This window comes from Solea solea, chromosome 4 (assembly GCF_958295425.1).
Source record: "Solea solea chromosome 4, fSolSol10.1, whole genome shotgun sequence".
In the NCBI taxonomy this organism is placed as follows: Eukaryota; Metazoa; Chordata; class Actinopteri; order Pleuronectiformes; family Soleidae; genus Solea; species Solea solea.
The window spans coordinates 15,866,324-15,883,749 of record NC_081137.1 but is presented as its reverse complement, the minus strand read 5'-3'; the positions used below and the strand labels follow the sequence as shown (position 1 = coordinate 15,883,749).

The following is a 17,426-nucleotide window of genomic DNA, read 5'->3' as shown; positions in this document are numbered from 1 at the left end:
TAGAATATTTCTCTGGTACTGGTTCAAACTACCAGACATCTTGTGTTGTGACATCCATTTGCAAAACACAGAGAGGGAGGGGAGAGGGGAGAGATTTGAAATGCTGTGTGAACACAAAAACATCCCGGCTGTCCAAAATGAATTTCAGCATGTAAAAGAATGTAATCCTGGTATGTGACGCAGGCAAGTCTACCTGGAGGAGGAAAACACCCGAGAGTTACTGCCTCGGGAGGCTGCTTTTGAAGTGAGTGTTTACCATAAACACAATGTCCATTCTGGGATCAGTGGTGCGTTTTCACAGCTGTGGAGATGCCAACCCCAAAAATGTTCAATATACGACAAGAGGTGGAAACACAAACGGTAGATTTTGGTCAAAGTGTTGATGGTCATGGTTTCTCCAGTTTTCATTTGAGCCATTAAAACAAAAAAAAATACAATAGTTGCAAAAAGAGTGTAATATCATCTCACATTACTTTGCTTTACAATTATATCTGGGGATTTGAGCATAAAAGTTTTTAATGACTGACTTTTTAATGTTTATTATAAGTGTGGGAGCAAATGAGCCTGCTTTTGATGAGAACTTCAAATCTCAAATTGCACCTCATCTTTTGTGTATTTTTTGGGAGTTTTCTATGATAAATTCATAAAAAAAACTGGACGACTCAAAAGGGAAATCAGTGATGAGTGAGATGGGAGACTGTGCTAACCCGTTCTGTGCAGGCTGCCGTCGTCCGCAGCTTCTCCTCGATCTCCTTCCCAATCCTCTGCACCGTCACCTGGTTCTGCTTGATGGCTCTCTGTGCTGTGTGAAGCCTGCCAGAGGGGGGGAGGGAAAGAGAGAGAGCATAAAGTCATTATCCGGAGCATTGTTTGTTGCCACACACTGGACCACGAGAACAAACCCCATGTGTTTCCAACGGGCCACTAAATTTGCGGCCTGAATAAAAATTAAGTGTCAGTGTAATGACTTCACCAGCAACTCATTTCAGTTAGCTTGGATGTCTATAGTGACTCCTTTGAAGGCATCAAAAGAATTATGACTGTCCTCATAATGAGGAGTCATTGTGCAGCGTGTTTGTTATCCCTCCCCATTTCTTTTTCTAATTTACTGGGGTTGGGCTTCTATTGTTCCGGGCCAAAAACTGTAAAAGTTAACGACTAGTTCTGGCACTGAACAAAAAAGGACAAAACAACACTGGAAACATTCCTACTTATAAGCATGTATATTTGATTGGACAAGACAGGCCCCAATAAAGAAACACTACAAATATTAAAAAACACAACCATCACAACAACAGTTTTTTCATTTCTGTTAATGATTTCATCACAAGAGTTCAAAAGCAGCCAAAAAAAAAGCAAAGCAACGCTTCGACTTATCTACTGAGGCCAAACACAAACAGATAGAGGCATGTTTCCAAATGTTATGTTACCTAACATTTAGAAATTGGTAACAAGATCATCAGTAACCAATACATAACAAAAACACAATTTAGATCATTATTCACAAGGACAATTAATGTGCATATGCTTTTACCAGTCCACAGTTTTACTTCCTCTGGTCTTCCTTCCTTCCTTATACACAAGGCAACAGGATAACTGGCCTGATTTATGGCCCAATTCACCCCGGCCTACGACAGTATATCATTGCAATCCTGAGATTTTCTGTCTAAATCATCCTGTAGTACAAGGGGTTCACACAGAGACTTAATCTGTGGAACTGGAACCATCCAAATTCACATCATATCAAATAAGTTTGATATTTATCCACGAGGCTTAGATCCAGCGACGAGGCTTGAATGGGGAAAGCCTCTCTGCTGCAGCAGCCAATGAGAGAAAGCTAACCGTGTAATCTGCCGAACTGGTGGACGATACAGTCGGCCATCATGTTTGCTTTTATTCTGAAGTTACACTTCACCCCCCTAACCCGGGGGTTTCTGCGAGATCCAAAGTCCCTGAAATCCTCACTGAAAACGGTTTCAAAAGCAGACTGTGTGGGCCTGCACCTTGACTTTGATTGTCTCATGTGTGCGTTCTCATGAAAAACTATTGTTTTACAGTAATTGTCCGTGTTAAGATTTGAAAATCCTTTACTGTGTTGGCCTGCCTCAGGTAGGTCACTCTCTGGTCACTTAGTGTGAAAAATTAAAGTTAAGCTATTCCAATCAGCAACTGCCATAGCAACCAAGACTGTGAAACAGATCCTGAGCCTGAGCTTTAGACCCCATCTACAGGGAAACATAACAAAACATAAACTTTTCTCCGTAAACACTGCATCGTTTCAGGAAACGTCTTCATCCACACGAAATGCCCCAAATGACTGCATATATGCTGTAGTGCATACGCCAGAACTGTGCTGTAACGCTGCTACGCCAAAAAGTCTGTGTGCAGACTTTAATTTTTTAAATATAGTTTCATTCAAACAAGTAAACATTACAATCTATACAATAACAGAAACAGAGACAGAAGGGACCGAACCAGAGCGACTAAGGAAAGAAAATAAAAGTTCCAAACACAAGAGGAGGATGACGACAATCACAACGAAGGTAGTGATTGTCGTATTGTAAGTATTTTGATTGTTTACAAAAAAACACAAGGGAGGCATTTTGAGATTTTCCTCCACCAGGACCTATTTTCAAAAAAAAAATGTTTCAGTGCTCCTAATGCGGATAAAACACTCATTTGATGAAAAAAAACAACTTTAGCCGATTCCCCTCGACTCATTTTCACGTGGACAGGCCCATAGAAGTTGGAGGTAATAGACATGCGAAACATACAGTGTCTTCTGCCACATCCACACTACTCTGTTTCCGTTTAAAAATTGTCACACTGATTCGCCACGCTCGTGTCACACGATCCCCTTCCCGGAAGACAACAAACGGCCCCAACCGCCAGTGTAGAACACAAGATGAAAAAGACTGAGGATGTTGGTGTCTGACTGTCAGACTGACGAGTCTGACAGGACTCCCAGTGAACGTTTTTACTGAGCCGTTAACGTCGTCTTCCCACGTCACGTTGAGGAATAGTCCAACTTCATTACGAGTCCAAACAGTTCTCCTTTCCCATGAGGCGCCATTGTCTGCCTACCGCAAACAAGCAGGGATGTTATGTCTGCCTGTCATCTGAAGCTTTAGAGTCCGATTTTTCCTCACTGGTGTATCCTGTATATATAACTTAAGTTAGGTGAAGTATGGTTTGGTTTGGTACCTTGTATCTAAACTTAATAAATGTATTATTTAAGGAAGAATTCCTTCAGCCTTGGGAAGTGTTTGCTGCTTAAGACATCTGGGCCTCCCAAATCTTCTTCCATCATGCTCCCAAGGTTTCCATCACATAGTGACAAACTCCGCCTCAACACAACCCGAGGGACACCAACGCCTCACCAAGAAAACAACAGTCCCACATGGTGAGAACAAGTTACAGAGGACAGACAAAAGAGGAAACTAGCAATCAACAGTCAAACTGTCAGACTGCCGTTAGATCATCAACTTCTCACTGAACGTCTCTATGCCTTCCATATGTCACAAGAGCTGGATTGCACACTATTACTTTATTTCCTCATAGATAGAGAATTGCTTAACTGTACTGAGCATGCAGCTAAGAACACGGGGACCTCGACACTTGTTCTCTATGATAACAATGCAGCCAACAGTGACAGAGCGCAAAATGGATGTTGGCCAATTAAAAAGAGGCCCAACTAATAAAATCTAGACCTGCTTCAGTCTATGATATGATCTGTTTTCCATCTGGAAACTGACATTTGTAAACGGCTTACTCTTCTGCACCAAAGTCCGACAGGAACATGGGAGCTGCTGGTTTACTGCATTCTCCTTCAGTAAGTTAGTGTCATTAAGGTCATTCCAAAAAAAAAGGATTTTAACATTATTTACAGAAATGGCAGATCATGGTCATTGCTTTTTTTCCTTTAAGTGTTGTCTCACTTGTCTGCAATTCAACAATTATACTACTTCATGGTGAGTTCACAAGACACCAGTAGGAATATGAGATGGTGATTAAAGTACACATAAGAAGTGGATAAGTTTGGTTTTCCTTTAGCGTCTCTTTTAGTTGAATAACCCATCAGAGTCATTTCTGGGTATTACTGCCTCTTTCTGGCAACTAACCCAGGAAAAGAAATTGTTCCTATGATGATATGACAAAATCTTAAGGGGAGTAGTCAAAGTAAAATCATTTAATGTGTTTTCTTCCCTCCTTTTAATCATTCTGAGGTGACAGCGATAGCAGTCGGAGATAATTTTCTGGAAAATCCAGGCAAATCTGTTTTGACAGCTTCCTCTGTTTAGGTGATTGCCAAAGGAGAATCTGATATGGCCTTTTCCCCCAGGTGAGAAGAGTTATCTCTTCTCTCCTTTTCACGCATGTCTGCCCCCTTATCATTCCCCGAGTCTTGGCCTAACGCCTTCCCGTCATCCTCCATAACAAACCACGGTCCGGCAGGGGGCAGAGGGGCAGCCACACAGCACCCTCATTAGGACAAGAATAGAATCACTGAGCGGCTGTCCAGGGAGTGCCTTCCTCATGAGCCATGAGAACTTTTGTTTACCAAGAAATGAGAGGTACTTGACAACTATGCCTTGAGGGATTTACAGGAAGTTATGACTGAGACTGTGCACTCACCCATGATAAAGATAAACATCAGGAAAACAATAACATTTTCTCCTTTGACTGTGGCACTAGATCCTGCAAGGGTGTGAGATGAAACTTGTGCTTTTGAAATGTACAGATATTTTCCATAAACTGAAAGCATCTAGTAAAAAAAATCTTAAATGGGGGCTTTTAGGTATAGTTAATCTGACATTGGTGGATATTTTTCATATTTAAAAATGGCATAAACAAAAATGGAGGGGAAAAAAGCAGTTCATCACGAAACTGAGGAGCCTCTCCACCGCAGATCTCCTGCTTTCTGTTCATTTACCTTTACTGATTATCTTAAAATAAATATTTGCCCTGGTTTACATGTTGTGTTGTGTTCCAGCATCTGCACTTTTGTAATCAGTACCGAGGAGGAAATCAGCAATTGCAGATGTGTCAGCTGGCTAACAGAGATAATCAACAGAAAGTGACCAAGACACCCTGGAATACACTGTTTTTTCTCAGACGAAATAAGAGGTAAACAACGAGTCAACCATATTTAGATGCCGGCATTACTCAACATCTCAAGTGAGCCATGTGAGACCTTTCTCTCCTCCTTATTTCCAGGAAAAGGCCCAATTCATGGTCCTCATCACTGCAGCGCTTTTGTTTCTGGTGAAGAGAATTTGGGTGAGAGAGGAAACACAATGCAGGATTTAGCTAAATGAGAGCGGAGCAGCCTATATCAGATGTCAGTGATCAAATCACAAAATAAGAAAATAATGCTTCGGTTTAAATTCAGTAGGCATGCTAAAAAGCCATTTTCTGAACGCATTTACCATCATGTTGGCCTGGCCCGTCCTCCAGCCTCTCATCACATCACGCAAAGTGTGCCCTCTACGCTTGTCAAACAAACCCGGGTCAGGGGAAACAAGCCCAGTGACTAATGACTGGACTGCATTCATTTCCAGCAACCATTTTTCAACCAGCACAGGGTGAAGAGGGAAACCAATTCACCGATTCAAAACAAGCACCTTTTCATATTGTGCGGCAACAAATTGAGGATAATGCCATCCTCCGTATCACACCTCTGCAAAGGACAAAACAGGCAACACTATAGTGGGAAATTACCACAAACAATATAATAATTTATGTCGTCGGACTCATTGCCAAAGAATGTCAACAGGTTCCGCCACGTGATTTTCACCTCGTCGTTGTCTTCGCGTTCTATGATGGCAGTGAAAAGCTTTAGCATTTCTCCAGTAGGTTTTTCGCACACCAACTTTTCTAAAAGGAACTGAAATAAGTAAATGGGGGAGAGTTGATGCAAACAATATGCATAAACATTTTTTGATTACTTAAACATCCACAACGTCATGACATTTGGAAAAAACCCTGACACTGTATAATAAACAGCATACAGGATTTATATAGTAGTGTGTATACAATACTGTATATTTTATTTCTACCAGAACTGTGAGGAAAATGCAAAATAACAATGGTTAGTGAGGGCAACACAATTCACCAGAACATGGGATGTAATGCACTAGATGGAAACGTCACATGATGAAAAGCAGCACAGTCTCCACTCCAGACTTGCACCCGCTGGAACTGATTTAGGACGAAGTGGACAGAAGGTCAACCCACAAGTGTAACACATTAGCGGGAACTTGTGCAACAGCGTCAGGGCAAACTCTGTAAACAATGTTCCATTTCTATTGTAGAAAGAACGAGACGAGTCAAGACGTTCACTTCGTTCAATTTTATCCCAACAAGAAGTTTCCGTGATTCCTTGTTTTTTAAAGTCCCCAACTGTTTATTTGCCGTGCGCTTTAATTTCAGAAACACCAAGACATCACACTAAAATATAACAGGTGGAAGAATTGACAGGAGTGTACAAACTCCTCTGACCGGTAGTGTGCAAAGAACGGAAGATAAGATTACAGGAGTGAAATGTCTTTGGCAAGCCTGAATAGGCACCCCTTAAAGGCAGAGGTTTATTTGTGGGGCCATGCTAAGTTGCTGTAAGCCATGTTTACACGACAGCTACAACAACGATGCCGGAAAGCCAAAAAGATCGTGAAAAAAGATATTTTTGTTTTCCAAAAGACGAAGAAAAGGTCAAACACATTCACTGTAGACAATTATAGACGTTTGGCTCTTCCAGTGAAAGCTCCTTGTCCCATGTCCTTGTCCTCAATAATGGCAGGGCTACAAAACAGCTTTCCTGTAAACATCAAATGCTACATTTTTGTTTGTCAAAGTCGACTGTGTTTAATTTGAGAAGGCAAAAAAAACTCAACGAGAGGCATAAGGCCTGAAAGTGTAGTGTGTGTGGTTGTGGTGGGGGGGGGGGGGCGCACTGAACCCCACATCAGAACAGAAAGCTGAGATAACGCAAGACAGCAGTCTTAGGTAAGAACCAAAAAACCATAGAGGCTGTACTGCTGGAGACAGAGAATAAGAAATGAAAGACAGACAAGCTGGAAGAAAAGACATGCCTTCGGTCTCAACCTCGAGGGGAAAGTAACCTCAGATTGAAAAAATATGTGTTAAAAAGTAAAACACCATTTTAGGAGAGGCCACATACTAGTAGGTTGATGAAGACCCACTGCCTTAATTGAAAAAACAACCCCAGACCACCATTTAAATTTCATACAACTGCGGGGGGTTACTTCAAACTCTGTAGTAATCCTCTACAGAGGTGTGAAATGAAGACAAGATCAGTCAGTTTGCACCTATAGATTTGTTACTGGAGGTTACTCGAGACCCAGGGGTCACTCGTTAGACTCCAGTCTGGGTTTAACTCGCAACGTCCGGTGGCACAGATCTGTGGGAGCGCCCGGCTGCGTTACCACCGTAATGGCCCGCTAGGGGTATGAGAGACCCCCCACAGAGATTCAGCGGCACTGCTTCTGTTGACACGTACTGTACATACATGTGTAGTCCAAGTAGGAGCAAAGACAAGCAAATCAGGAAACACATGGCTCTGATCATACAGGGAAAAGAAAGTTTTCCTTTAAGGCTCCGGGAGACCGAGACAGGTTTAATCTCCAATGTCGCAGCGCTGAACTGTGAAAGTTGTGCCCCAAGAATGATGATGAACATGTGTCGCATACGAGCCACTGTTACAACCGACGCTCGGCAAACACAATAGTTTTGTCGTAGAAGTATTTGCATAACTCCCTTTATTCCGAAGGCTGGGAGTAACAGCTGAAGGGGCCACTGAAGAACGTCCACTTATCCTCCACTTGAGCAGGATATTCAAAAACACATTAGAGCCATAAACGATGGCCTCTAACCATTAGAAACTCGGGAGTCCACTCAGCCTTTTCTTTTTAGCTAATGTTCAACTAGTCCAACATGCAGCTCTTTCATATGATGACGGGAAGTCGATTCTACCACCAGTCCTATCAGGTCTTGCTTCACTTTACTGCTTGCACACGAAAAAACCCGCCCCCCCCCCCAGAGAAGCATATCTAGGATTCTGAGGAGCATCTGAATCTGTGCTACAACAGGGGAAACCTGCTGAATCATCTTCATCTACCCAGACAGGGTTCCAGCTCTGTTCTAAAGATGTGGCTCAATCTCTACCTCAGTTTCTCTGAGGGAAACAAGAGTGTGCTGATTGATGATGTGTGTACGCTGCCTCTTCATCTCTTCTTCTGGGACGGGCTGCGTTTCGCTAACCCACATCACCGTGTTACTCACGCGAGCGAGGGGTGCTGTCAGCTGGAGTTGGGCGGTGACGCAGACTGTGAATCTGCTGACAAATTACTGCCATTAATCAACATCAGGACATTTTTTAGGGAAGCAGCCCTCGTCCTTTTAAGTGAAAGAGCACTGTGCTGAGAGAGGCAGCTCTGCACTGGGCCAAGAACCTTTGGGGAAAGAATATTTAACACTTTGTGTTCCTCAGAGCTGAAACAATTAATCGATTACTAAATTAATCGACAACTATTTGTACAATCGATTAATCGTTTAGAAGCTTTTCATCATGATTAAAACTAGATTTCCGATTATTTTCTTCATTTCTTTGCACAGGATAACAAGGAAATCATTAAAAGTGAATCATTTTGGTTTGTGGACAAAACAGGACATTTGATCAACATCATCATTTCCAAATTTGACGAACACCGATCAACATTTTTTAAGGTTTTCTGATATTTTATGGACCAAACGATTAACCGAGAAAATAATGGACAGAAAATAATCATTAGTTGCAGCTCTAGTGTAACGGGACACTGCTCGTTGTTTTAGAGAGAAGTTTAGAGAGAAGTTTAAAGCCACCTATTTTGATTATTTTTTTTAAAGTATTATTGCTCTACTATGACAATAAACGGAATATATTTGGTTGAGAACGTCATCATTTTGAGGTATGGAAAAGAAACAATCAATATTTTCCACTATTTTCTGACATTCTAAGAAGCAAACAACTATGTAATACGTTCAGAAACCAATCAACAAGATTAATTGATGGAAAGCCCTCGGTGAGACGGTAACAACAGTTAGAGCAGTCGAGGAATGTTAATGCACTTTGGAGAAAAAAAAAGAAAAAAGCACAGATCTACAGCCCAGTAACAGAGTGGTATATATATGGTTATGTGCCGTAAGGGGTGGGAGGATAATCCCTGTCGGAGTGTACAATATCTGATGAATCGTTCTACAGCACATTATCATAAACCATGAGCATATGAGTTCACTAAGCCAAGAAAAAAAAAAAAAAAAAAAAACCCTCTGACAGGGTGAGGAGCTGCAGGCACCGCAGCGTGAGGGAAGAGGGGGATCAGCGTAAGTGAGTCCCACTGGGTGTGGATGGAAGAAGAGGACGTGGAAGAAGAAGGCTGAAGTAGTCAGGAGAAGTAAGAGTAAGGGTCATAAAACTTGTGATTCTTACTGGGCTTTTTTTTCCATCCACAAGCTGCCGGGGAAGCAATAGTAGTCTCCTCTCATATAAACATGACCACCTTCTAATGAGGGAGTACTGTAAGCTTTGGCATAACCCCGTCTCCTTGACACTGTACAGGCCCTGCTTTACATTTATATCCCGCTATTAAATTCTTATGAAAGGAAAACTTTTAATTAAAGGATCCTTATCTTATTTTGGAAGCGTCTAACTCGAACCTTCCAAATGTACATTTACTTAGACAAACCTGTGTATAATTATGTCGTTACGTGAGCAGGCTTTGGTTAACAGAGGGTTTCCCTCGAGGGAAGCCCTGGTGATTCTCAAAGCAGTGCTTACTCTACCACATTTATATATAGACGGGAGGAACAACGGTATGTTTGTCAACAGATGCCAGCACTCGTCGTCGGTAGTCTCAAGTTCTTAATTATTGTACCAGTGTGACCCTTTTAACCGACAATGGAGTCAGCGAATATTTGTCTCCTCCTTGTGGTGCAAATTTGAATTGCAAATAAACTTAAAACAATCAAGTTCATGACTGTGAATGAAAATCACAGTGATTAGCATGTCGATGAGGGACTATGTTAAAATGCTGTGTACGAATATTGTATTTTTGTGCTGTTGTGTCCAAGACTTGCAGTACAGACTGTTGGCTCTGCAGTTGTAAATAAAGCTGGAGGCCAACAGAGTTTCTCCATGTAAAATGTTTAGCTTTCCTGTGGCCCCATCTGCTGGACAACAGATGCTAAAACTAAAGTTGAAATATATCAGTAATGACACAAAAAGGTGAATAAAAGATGTAAGAAAGATCACATGTGGTTTGAAATGAACTGCATTGCCTCTAAATATTCTTTGTAAGGAGTTGAAATCCACTGTACATAGAAGGGGCAAATGGAGGCCTGGTGAAATGAGTGCAGCGAGGTGCGTATCTTACCTGAGCAAAGAGAAAACGCTGTAGGAGTTCCTGACTGAACTCTGGTCGACCTGAAGCAGACTGTTTTTCTTACGCTCTGACAGATCCTGCAACGGCAACAGCAGCATGTCAGAGTTTCAGTGCAGGAGCCAAACGGCGTCCGAATAAAGCTAATGGGATTAGGCCTGTGTATTCTGTTGTGATGCGCGGGGCTCTAGAAAATGGACAAAAAAGCTGTACCTTGTGATCAAAGTCAGCTGCATAGTAGCCATCGTTCAATCCAAATATGATCTCATTTGGATTCCTGGATCGAATCTGTGGACAGAGCAAAGCAGCAGAGGCTTACTGTGTGGATTGAGTCAACGAGAACAAAGGGCAGCGAGCATCTGGATGTGAGGAACAGACTGCAATATCTATTATTGGCCCTAAAAACACTCTCACTGTCAAAGAATGGCAAGAACGCCGACCTTGCTCACTGTAGCTTTTAATGTGCTTTGGCTGCGGTCTTACAGCAGAGTTTCAATGTGCACAACTGTTGATGCTAAAAAACCGTCAGACCACATGATTAATTAAGATGAATTACCGAGCAGCTAAATCCCCGCAGCACCGCCACAGAATGCCTTATTATTCACCATCAATTGTATTCTATTGAAATGCAGTAGAAAAAAAGGAAACAGTCCAAATGTTGCAAAAAACTGAGTGTTGTTTAATCAGTTATTCATCGATTACTAAATGAATCGTCAACTATTTTGATAATCAATTGATCGGTTTGAGTGTTTTTTTAAAGAATTAAAACAAGTATTCTGTACTTGCAGCTTCTTAAATGTGAAATTGTTCTGGTTTATTTGCTTCCTGTGCCAAAGAAACCATTAAAACTATAAGTTTTGGTTAGTGGACAAAACTTATACAGTACAAAAGAATAATAGGGCAGTGTTTTATTTTCACTGAAACACCAAATGCACTTATTCTGTTTGTCTGCTCAGCATATAAATGTGTAGTATACGTGTCATGAATACAGTGTTGTTGACTCATTGTATTTTATATGTATTGTTTTGTTAAGGGACTTTTTAGGTATCAGTGACCTTGATGTTTTAAAGTCAACCTCTAAATCCATCATAGCACACAAAAAAAAGAAATCTCTCTGGCCTGTGCACACATGGAAATCCTCCTGGCCAAATTGCACATTGTGCTGTTGCTGACCTGCTGTCCTGTGTATCGGAGGCCGTCCAGATTGACCTTCCATTCTATGAGGAGCTGATACTGCTCCTCCTGTCCTCCCCAGATCCTCACCACGAAACATGACACCGACGTGTCCAGAAGGTCCGGCAGCATGCCAAAGTCCAGGCTGCGCCAAGTGGGATTCTGGAAATGACATATGGGGATTAATATTAAGACTTAAGAGTACGTTAACACCCGACAGAACAGCTGCTCGGCACATTAAGCACTTTACTTCATTACGTGGTGATCACATATTCTGAAAATCAGCCATCTATTTTCTTCATGAAAATATTGCCTCGGACAAATTCAATGTCCGCTATCCATTCAGGGGAAATCAAGTCATCCTGTTGGAAATGAACCTCTTATTTTTATTTCCTTCTACTGTTTGTTCTCTGCTGCTCTTGTACTGTATCTACAAAGCACATCAGCCATTATCCTCATTCAATTATGTAGCATTTCTTGCTCTTCAGGTCACTGTCAAGGGCAGTTTGGAGAGGAATGTCAAAAGCAGAAGAAAAAGCCACAGGGGAAGGGGGGAGGCTGCAGAAGTAGTAAGAGTCGAAGGCGGAAGCAGAGCTCATTGCAGCTAAAATGAAAACAGGAAGAGTGTTTCTCTGTACAAACCGTGGCAGGAAGGAGACAGAAAACGAAAGAATGGGATGTCAGCAAGGATGTGAATGGAGCAAGAGGAAGTTTGCCTGAGAGATGACAGAGGCCCTGACTCCTGCAGCGCATTATACAGTCTGTTTGCACTCAACAGCGTACCTGGAAAGCAGCTGAGGTCAGCTCAAGTATAGACAGCAAGTCTGGCAGCAATGGCCCTGCTATCACTGGCTGCTACAGCTTAATGTATAACCACAGCGAACATGCAAATAAAAGTAGGAACAGCCAAAAACCATGACGCAACTACACATTAAATAAAAGAAAGAACGAGTCCAGAGGTAGCTGGATGTGGAGCTGGCAGACAGCAAGCAGGCGGACATGTCAGCCTTTTGGCAGTAAAATACAAGAAGCTTGTCTTCCTTGAGTATGTCATTGATCATGTGAAGGTTAAAGAAATTATACTCACCAGTGAGTCTCGTATGACTTCACTCTTGTAAAATCCTGAAAAGACATAAAAGAATGCTGATTAAAAGGAAGGCAAAGGCAGTTATGCTCAAACGACTGGGCTAAAATATGACTGGATTTACACTGGACAGCAGATACAAATACTAACATGAGCATATTGGTGAGTGCAGGTCACCAGTGTTGACTTTAAATTCAAGGATTTTCAAGGACTTCCCTCAAATTCAAGGAACAAATGTTTGGTTGTGGCTTTGTGGTAAATACATCAGCACAAATGTCTTACTAACAGCTAAATTGTTTTTAAGAGACTGTATCGGACTGACATCAGCATCTTTAGAAATTCAAGGTTGTGCCATCAGTATAAGACACAAAAACATGGTTTCAAACCAAACCAATTTTTAAGACCTGGGAACTGGCAATCATTATTTCTGTAATTTTGATATACAGTAACTGTTAAAGTAGCAATAAACAACATTAAAACACAAACTAGTTTTAAAATTGTGGTTCATCAGTGAAACTGCGACCTGTTGAATGTGACTGAATAAACCAATAATGTGATTTTAAAGTTATTTTCTAGGTTCAGTGATCATCTGTATCTCTATGGCTTGAAATGAACCAATCTGCTACAACATTAATCCAGTTAGATTTCAATTTTGTGGATGATCAGTGTATATCAAAAGGTTTTAGGTTTTTTACATTGTGCAGAACACACTTTGAGATATCACACAATACAATTGCTTTCAATCTTTTCAATCAAGATCTGTTCTTTCTTTCTTCTTTTTTATTACTAATGTGAAGCGTTTACGGGGGAATTTTTCTGATTCACAGATGAGACCTGGTCACTCAGTGGCTCCATGTTCATGGACATGGCAATGTTACATACTGTCAGCTGCCACATGGTGGAGTGATCCACACTAACCTCGTGATATGCTGTCTCCTATACAGAGGTGGAGGGTGAAGTATGTGTCCAGCAGTGGGGAACCATTCTTGTTGACAATGTTTCTGGCTGCTATGCTCCGGAGATGACGCAATCGTCTCTGTTCAGAAAAGAGAGAGTGAGAGAGTGAGAGTGAGGATATGGACAAATATTTTAGTGCCTTAAATATAATTAACAGAGATTATGTTTGTGTTTGTTATGATCATGACAGCAGAGAGCAAGTGTTTTTTTTCCACGCCACTCTGAAGAAACAAAAGATGCATAGATGCATTGTTGCTGTAATGGACAGAAACTTCAAAGTGAAGTGCCCTCTTGAGTCATAAGATAAAAATAAGATACCCTTGCAAACTAATTTCTTATCAATAAAGGTGCCGTTATGAAGATCCCTACTGCCCCTACATGACAGTGTCCCAATTTTGAAATGAAATGAAATTCAGTCCCCAGGGCCGGGCAAACTTTGGCCCTATGTCGAACTTTGGACAGACCTACCATAAGCTTACTAGTGGTGCCTGCTCTATCGGTGCGCAGTAGCAAATGTCTGTGCATGCCACTGGCAGTCATGTAGTCACATGATTTATGTATCAACATTTTCAGCTTGAAAATGATTAAGCCTCTTCTTCTTCTTCTTCTTCTTCTTCTTCTATTGGGCTTTTGTCATATCCTTCTCTGCATTTACGAGCACTGACCTCTCCCATAAGAAAAGCAACATCAGTATATCATCAGCTCATGAAAGCAGAATCCTCCATGCAGAACATGGAATAGAAATGTATCGTCATTGTACAGGTACAATGAAATTACAAGTGGTGCCTGGTGTCTACAAAATTGAACACCAAGCATGAAACACTCACAATGTAATAAAGGCTGCCTAGGGAAGCAGTTTGTGTGTCTGGAGTCGCACAGAACCATCATCTGGCAAGTCCCCACTTCAGGCAAAATACATTACTACAGCCCGCCTCTGCTGATCAGGAGGCAAGACTAAATCCAAGTCATGGGATTCCCTTTAAGATTAAGTCCCACTGAAACAAAAATCTGATTGTTCCAAAAAGGGATATTTGACCCTACCCCCCTTTGAAATGTCAGCGTACATATTCAATATGAATAACTCCACACACATACACAACAGAGCCCTTCATATACACGTCATGTTAGTGCAGACAAAGCTCAAAGACAGGTTCAGTGTTATTAACTGACCAAAATTATATTCCCGGAATGGTATGTAATAAGTGGTCATTTCTTTAGAAACTACTATGAGCTAAATAAATGTAAATTCAGATAGAGAAAAACAGATGCTTTTTACATCAAAGAAGATGCCCTCAAAACTGTTCTTAAAGGGGCAACTCAAGTGATTTGAGTGAGAGATAACAACTAGGGGTGGGTAAAAATATAAATTTCTTCCTCATGCAATACGATAATCAATAAGCCAAATACTGATTAATTGGTTACTAATGTTACTTCACTGCCAACATGCTCTGAAAAGAAAGATAAAAACCAAGGAACGTACCTCTCTAACAATATGCATTTAAAAAAAATAAAATAAAAATGATGCCACAAGTCTCTGGACATTCCACACAAGTATTTTTGTGTACCTTCTTTAAAAATACAGTTTAAAACTCTCTCTGTGCTCAGGTTTCCCCGTCACTTAGCAAACAAAATGAACATGGGAGTGTATGAGAAAGAAAGGCTGATATCGGCGAGCTTGAGGTGGCACTGTCAAAAAAATGCATGTCTTACTGCTACAAAAAGCACTCTGTGTGGGGGAAAAAAAGCAACAAAATAAGTAAGCGATAAATTGTGTACTTGCTGTTAAAGATGTGGGAGATGAAAGAAAAGAAAACTGACAAAAAAGTAAAGAGATATTAGGTGCACTTTGATGTGCGTTCTGTCTACCTTGTCTGGCTTTAATCTGCCCTCTATGTCTGTCATAGTCAGAGCTCCCTAACTACTAGGATTGCGGTAATGCAACATCACAGATGCAAGCTGTCATTGAACCCCAGAGAAGAAAAGGAGGAAAGAAAAGGAGGAAGGAAAAGGAGATGCAAAATACAGAAACTATTAACTATTTTGTAAAGTATTCAATTTAATTCAGTATTTAAGATTCACAATTTCAGTGAGTTTAGTTTATGTTCAGTGTTAAGAAATCCACAGTTTTTTCTATAAGGTAAGCTTTCAATGATTTGGGGACAATCAGAGACACTCTTCTCTGGTGCAAGCATCCATCTTACTAGGAGTTCTCAACGAACTCTACTGGGAGTGTTTAAATGTCCAACATTACTACTGTATGTGAGAAAATACAATTTCATTTAACTGATCCTTTCATCAAGAGAGCAAAGGCAGGTGAAACATTGGTGGAATGTTGGAAGATTATTTTTCTCTCAGTTAGTACTACATGTGACCATACTAATAAAGCATGTCAAACTATTGCATGTTGCACACTGCATATGGTAGGCTCTCTTTTCTATTTTTTTAAATGAAAATAACATGTTGACTGCTCATTGAGCTGAGCGACCCTCATGTGAAACAGTAGACGATAGATGGAGAACAAAATGATTTAGTTTTAAAGCAAGTATACCCTTGTATTTACACAATTCCTGCATAATTGCATTATCACAATAATATCATGAATCACAATCAGAATAATAGAGAGAAGAAATGTTCATCTTGTCCTAGGTCTACGTGAGAGTTTTTATCTTGTTTAGCAGTAGAATATTCCATTAGTTCAATGAAAACACAGTGAAGTAGATCACAGCTGCAAACGCGGAAGTGAACTTTTAAAATGCGTTAATGAATGAATGAATGAATGCAGAGCAAATCGGTTCAATGCGTGTCTGTACATTATGTACACTTTTTGTCACACCACTACATAATACACCACCAGCACTGCAATGACACTACAGTTTCCAATGAAGTGAGCTGTCAGACACGGACACAGCGCCAAGTTACCACTAGCAGCAGCAGCACATTAGCGTCATACTTTGCTAAAGGTGGAGAGGAACAAACGGATTTTAAACAACACAACATGTGAGAAAACACGGGCTCACACATGCACAGTATCAGCCTGACTGATTTCACTATGTCTGTGTTGTCACTTCAGTTAGCTACATTCATTTCCAGCTAGCTACTGTAGGTTAGCAGCTGTGGGCTAACTAGCTAGCCTGACAGGCCTGCCGTGCTCCTCCGGGCAGTACTTTAAAACCTGACGTTGTAAACTAGTGCTTCGCACAGTGAGACGGCTGCTCCGTCTTAAACCGGCTTCACTTGAATGCAGCTGGGACTGTGCGTGTACCTGTTGGGAGGTGAGGTCTACATGTAAGGCTCGAGAGGATGAAGCTCCAGAGTTGGTGGTGACAGAGGCGGCGGGGATGGAGAGAACCCGACCGGTAATGGAGTTCATCCTCCTGTCGGCATCTAACGGGTCCCCTTCATTCAACAAAACATCCCATCCTCAACATCCAGGACGCTACTCTGAAAGTTTCCGGAACTCGGAACAACCGGCAGAGACGCACAGACGCGGCTGTTTATGCGGGGAAAGTCGCTACAACAGCTGTCAGCTAACCAACGGGACGTAAACAAAGTACAGCCTATTTGTTACGCTTGGCTCGGAAATCCGTCTCCGGGTGGGAGGGGCCACAAGTGCGGCTTCTGATTGGCTTAAACCACCATCCGTCACAATGAGGCGGGCCCCGCTCCTAAGATGCCGCGTTCCTATTGGTGTTTATGTCTGTTGATCTTCCAGGAGGGGGCGGGCGTCCGAGTTGAAATCTGTCAAAGCTGCAAAAAAAATGAGGAAGTTTCACAGC

The 17,426-nt window shown here is 41.4% G+C and overlaps 1 protein-coding gene across 2 annotated transcripts in view; it reads right to left on the bottom strand.

Annotated features, from left to right (window-relative positions):
- The window catches only part of uvrag (UV radiation resistance associated gene), an 83,986-nt gene extending 66,760 nt beyond the window's left edge, over positions 1-17,226 (bottom strand). The window contains exons 1-7 of one of the 2 annotated variants that reach the window (XM_058628118.1): positions 16,913-17,226; positions 13,612-13,729; positions 12,697-12,731; positions 11,610-11,771; positions 10,650-10,724; positions 10,431-10,516; positions 708-813 (exon numbers count right to left, since the gene is read on the bottom strand). In XM_058628118.1, the coding sequence (XP_058484101.1) occupies positions 708-813; positions 10,431-10,516; positions 10,650-10,724; positions 11,610-11,771; positions 12,697-12,731; positions 13,612-13,729; positions 16,913-17,020 (690 nt within the window). In that variant the 5' untranslated portion in view covers positions 17,021-17,226. Of the gene's footprint in view, positions 1-707; positions 814-10,430; positions 10,517-10,649; positions 10,725-11,609; positions 11,772-12,696; positions 12,732-13,611; positions 13,730-15,130; positions 15,378-16,912 lie in introns of those variants that run through there. The other variant, XM_058628119.1, reaches the window with a different exon arrangement.
- Between the last annotated feature and the right edge of the window lie 200 nt (positions 17,227-17,426).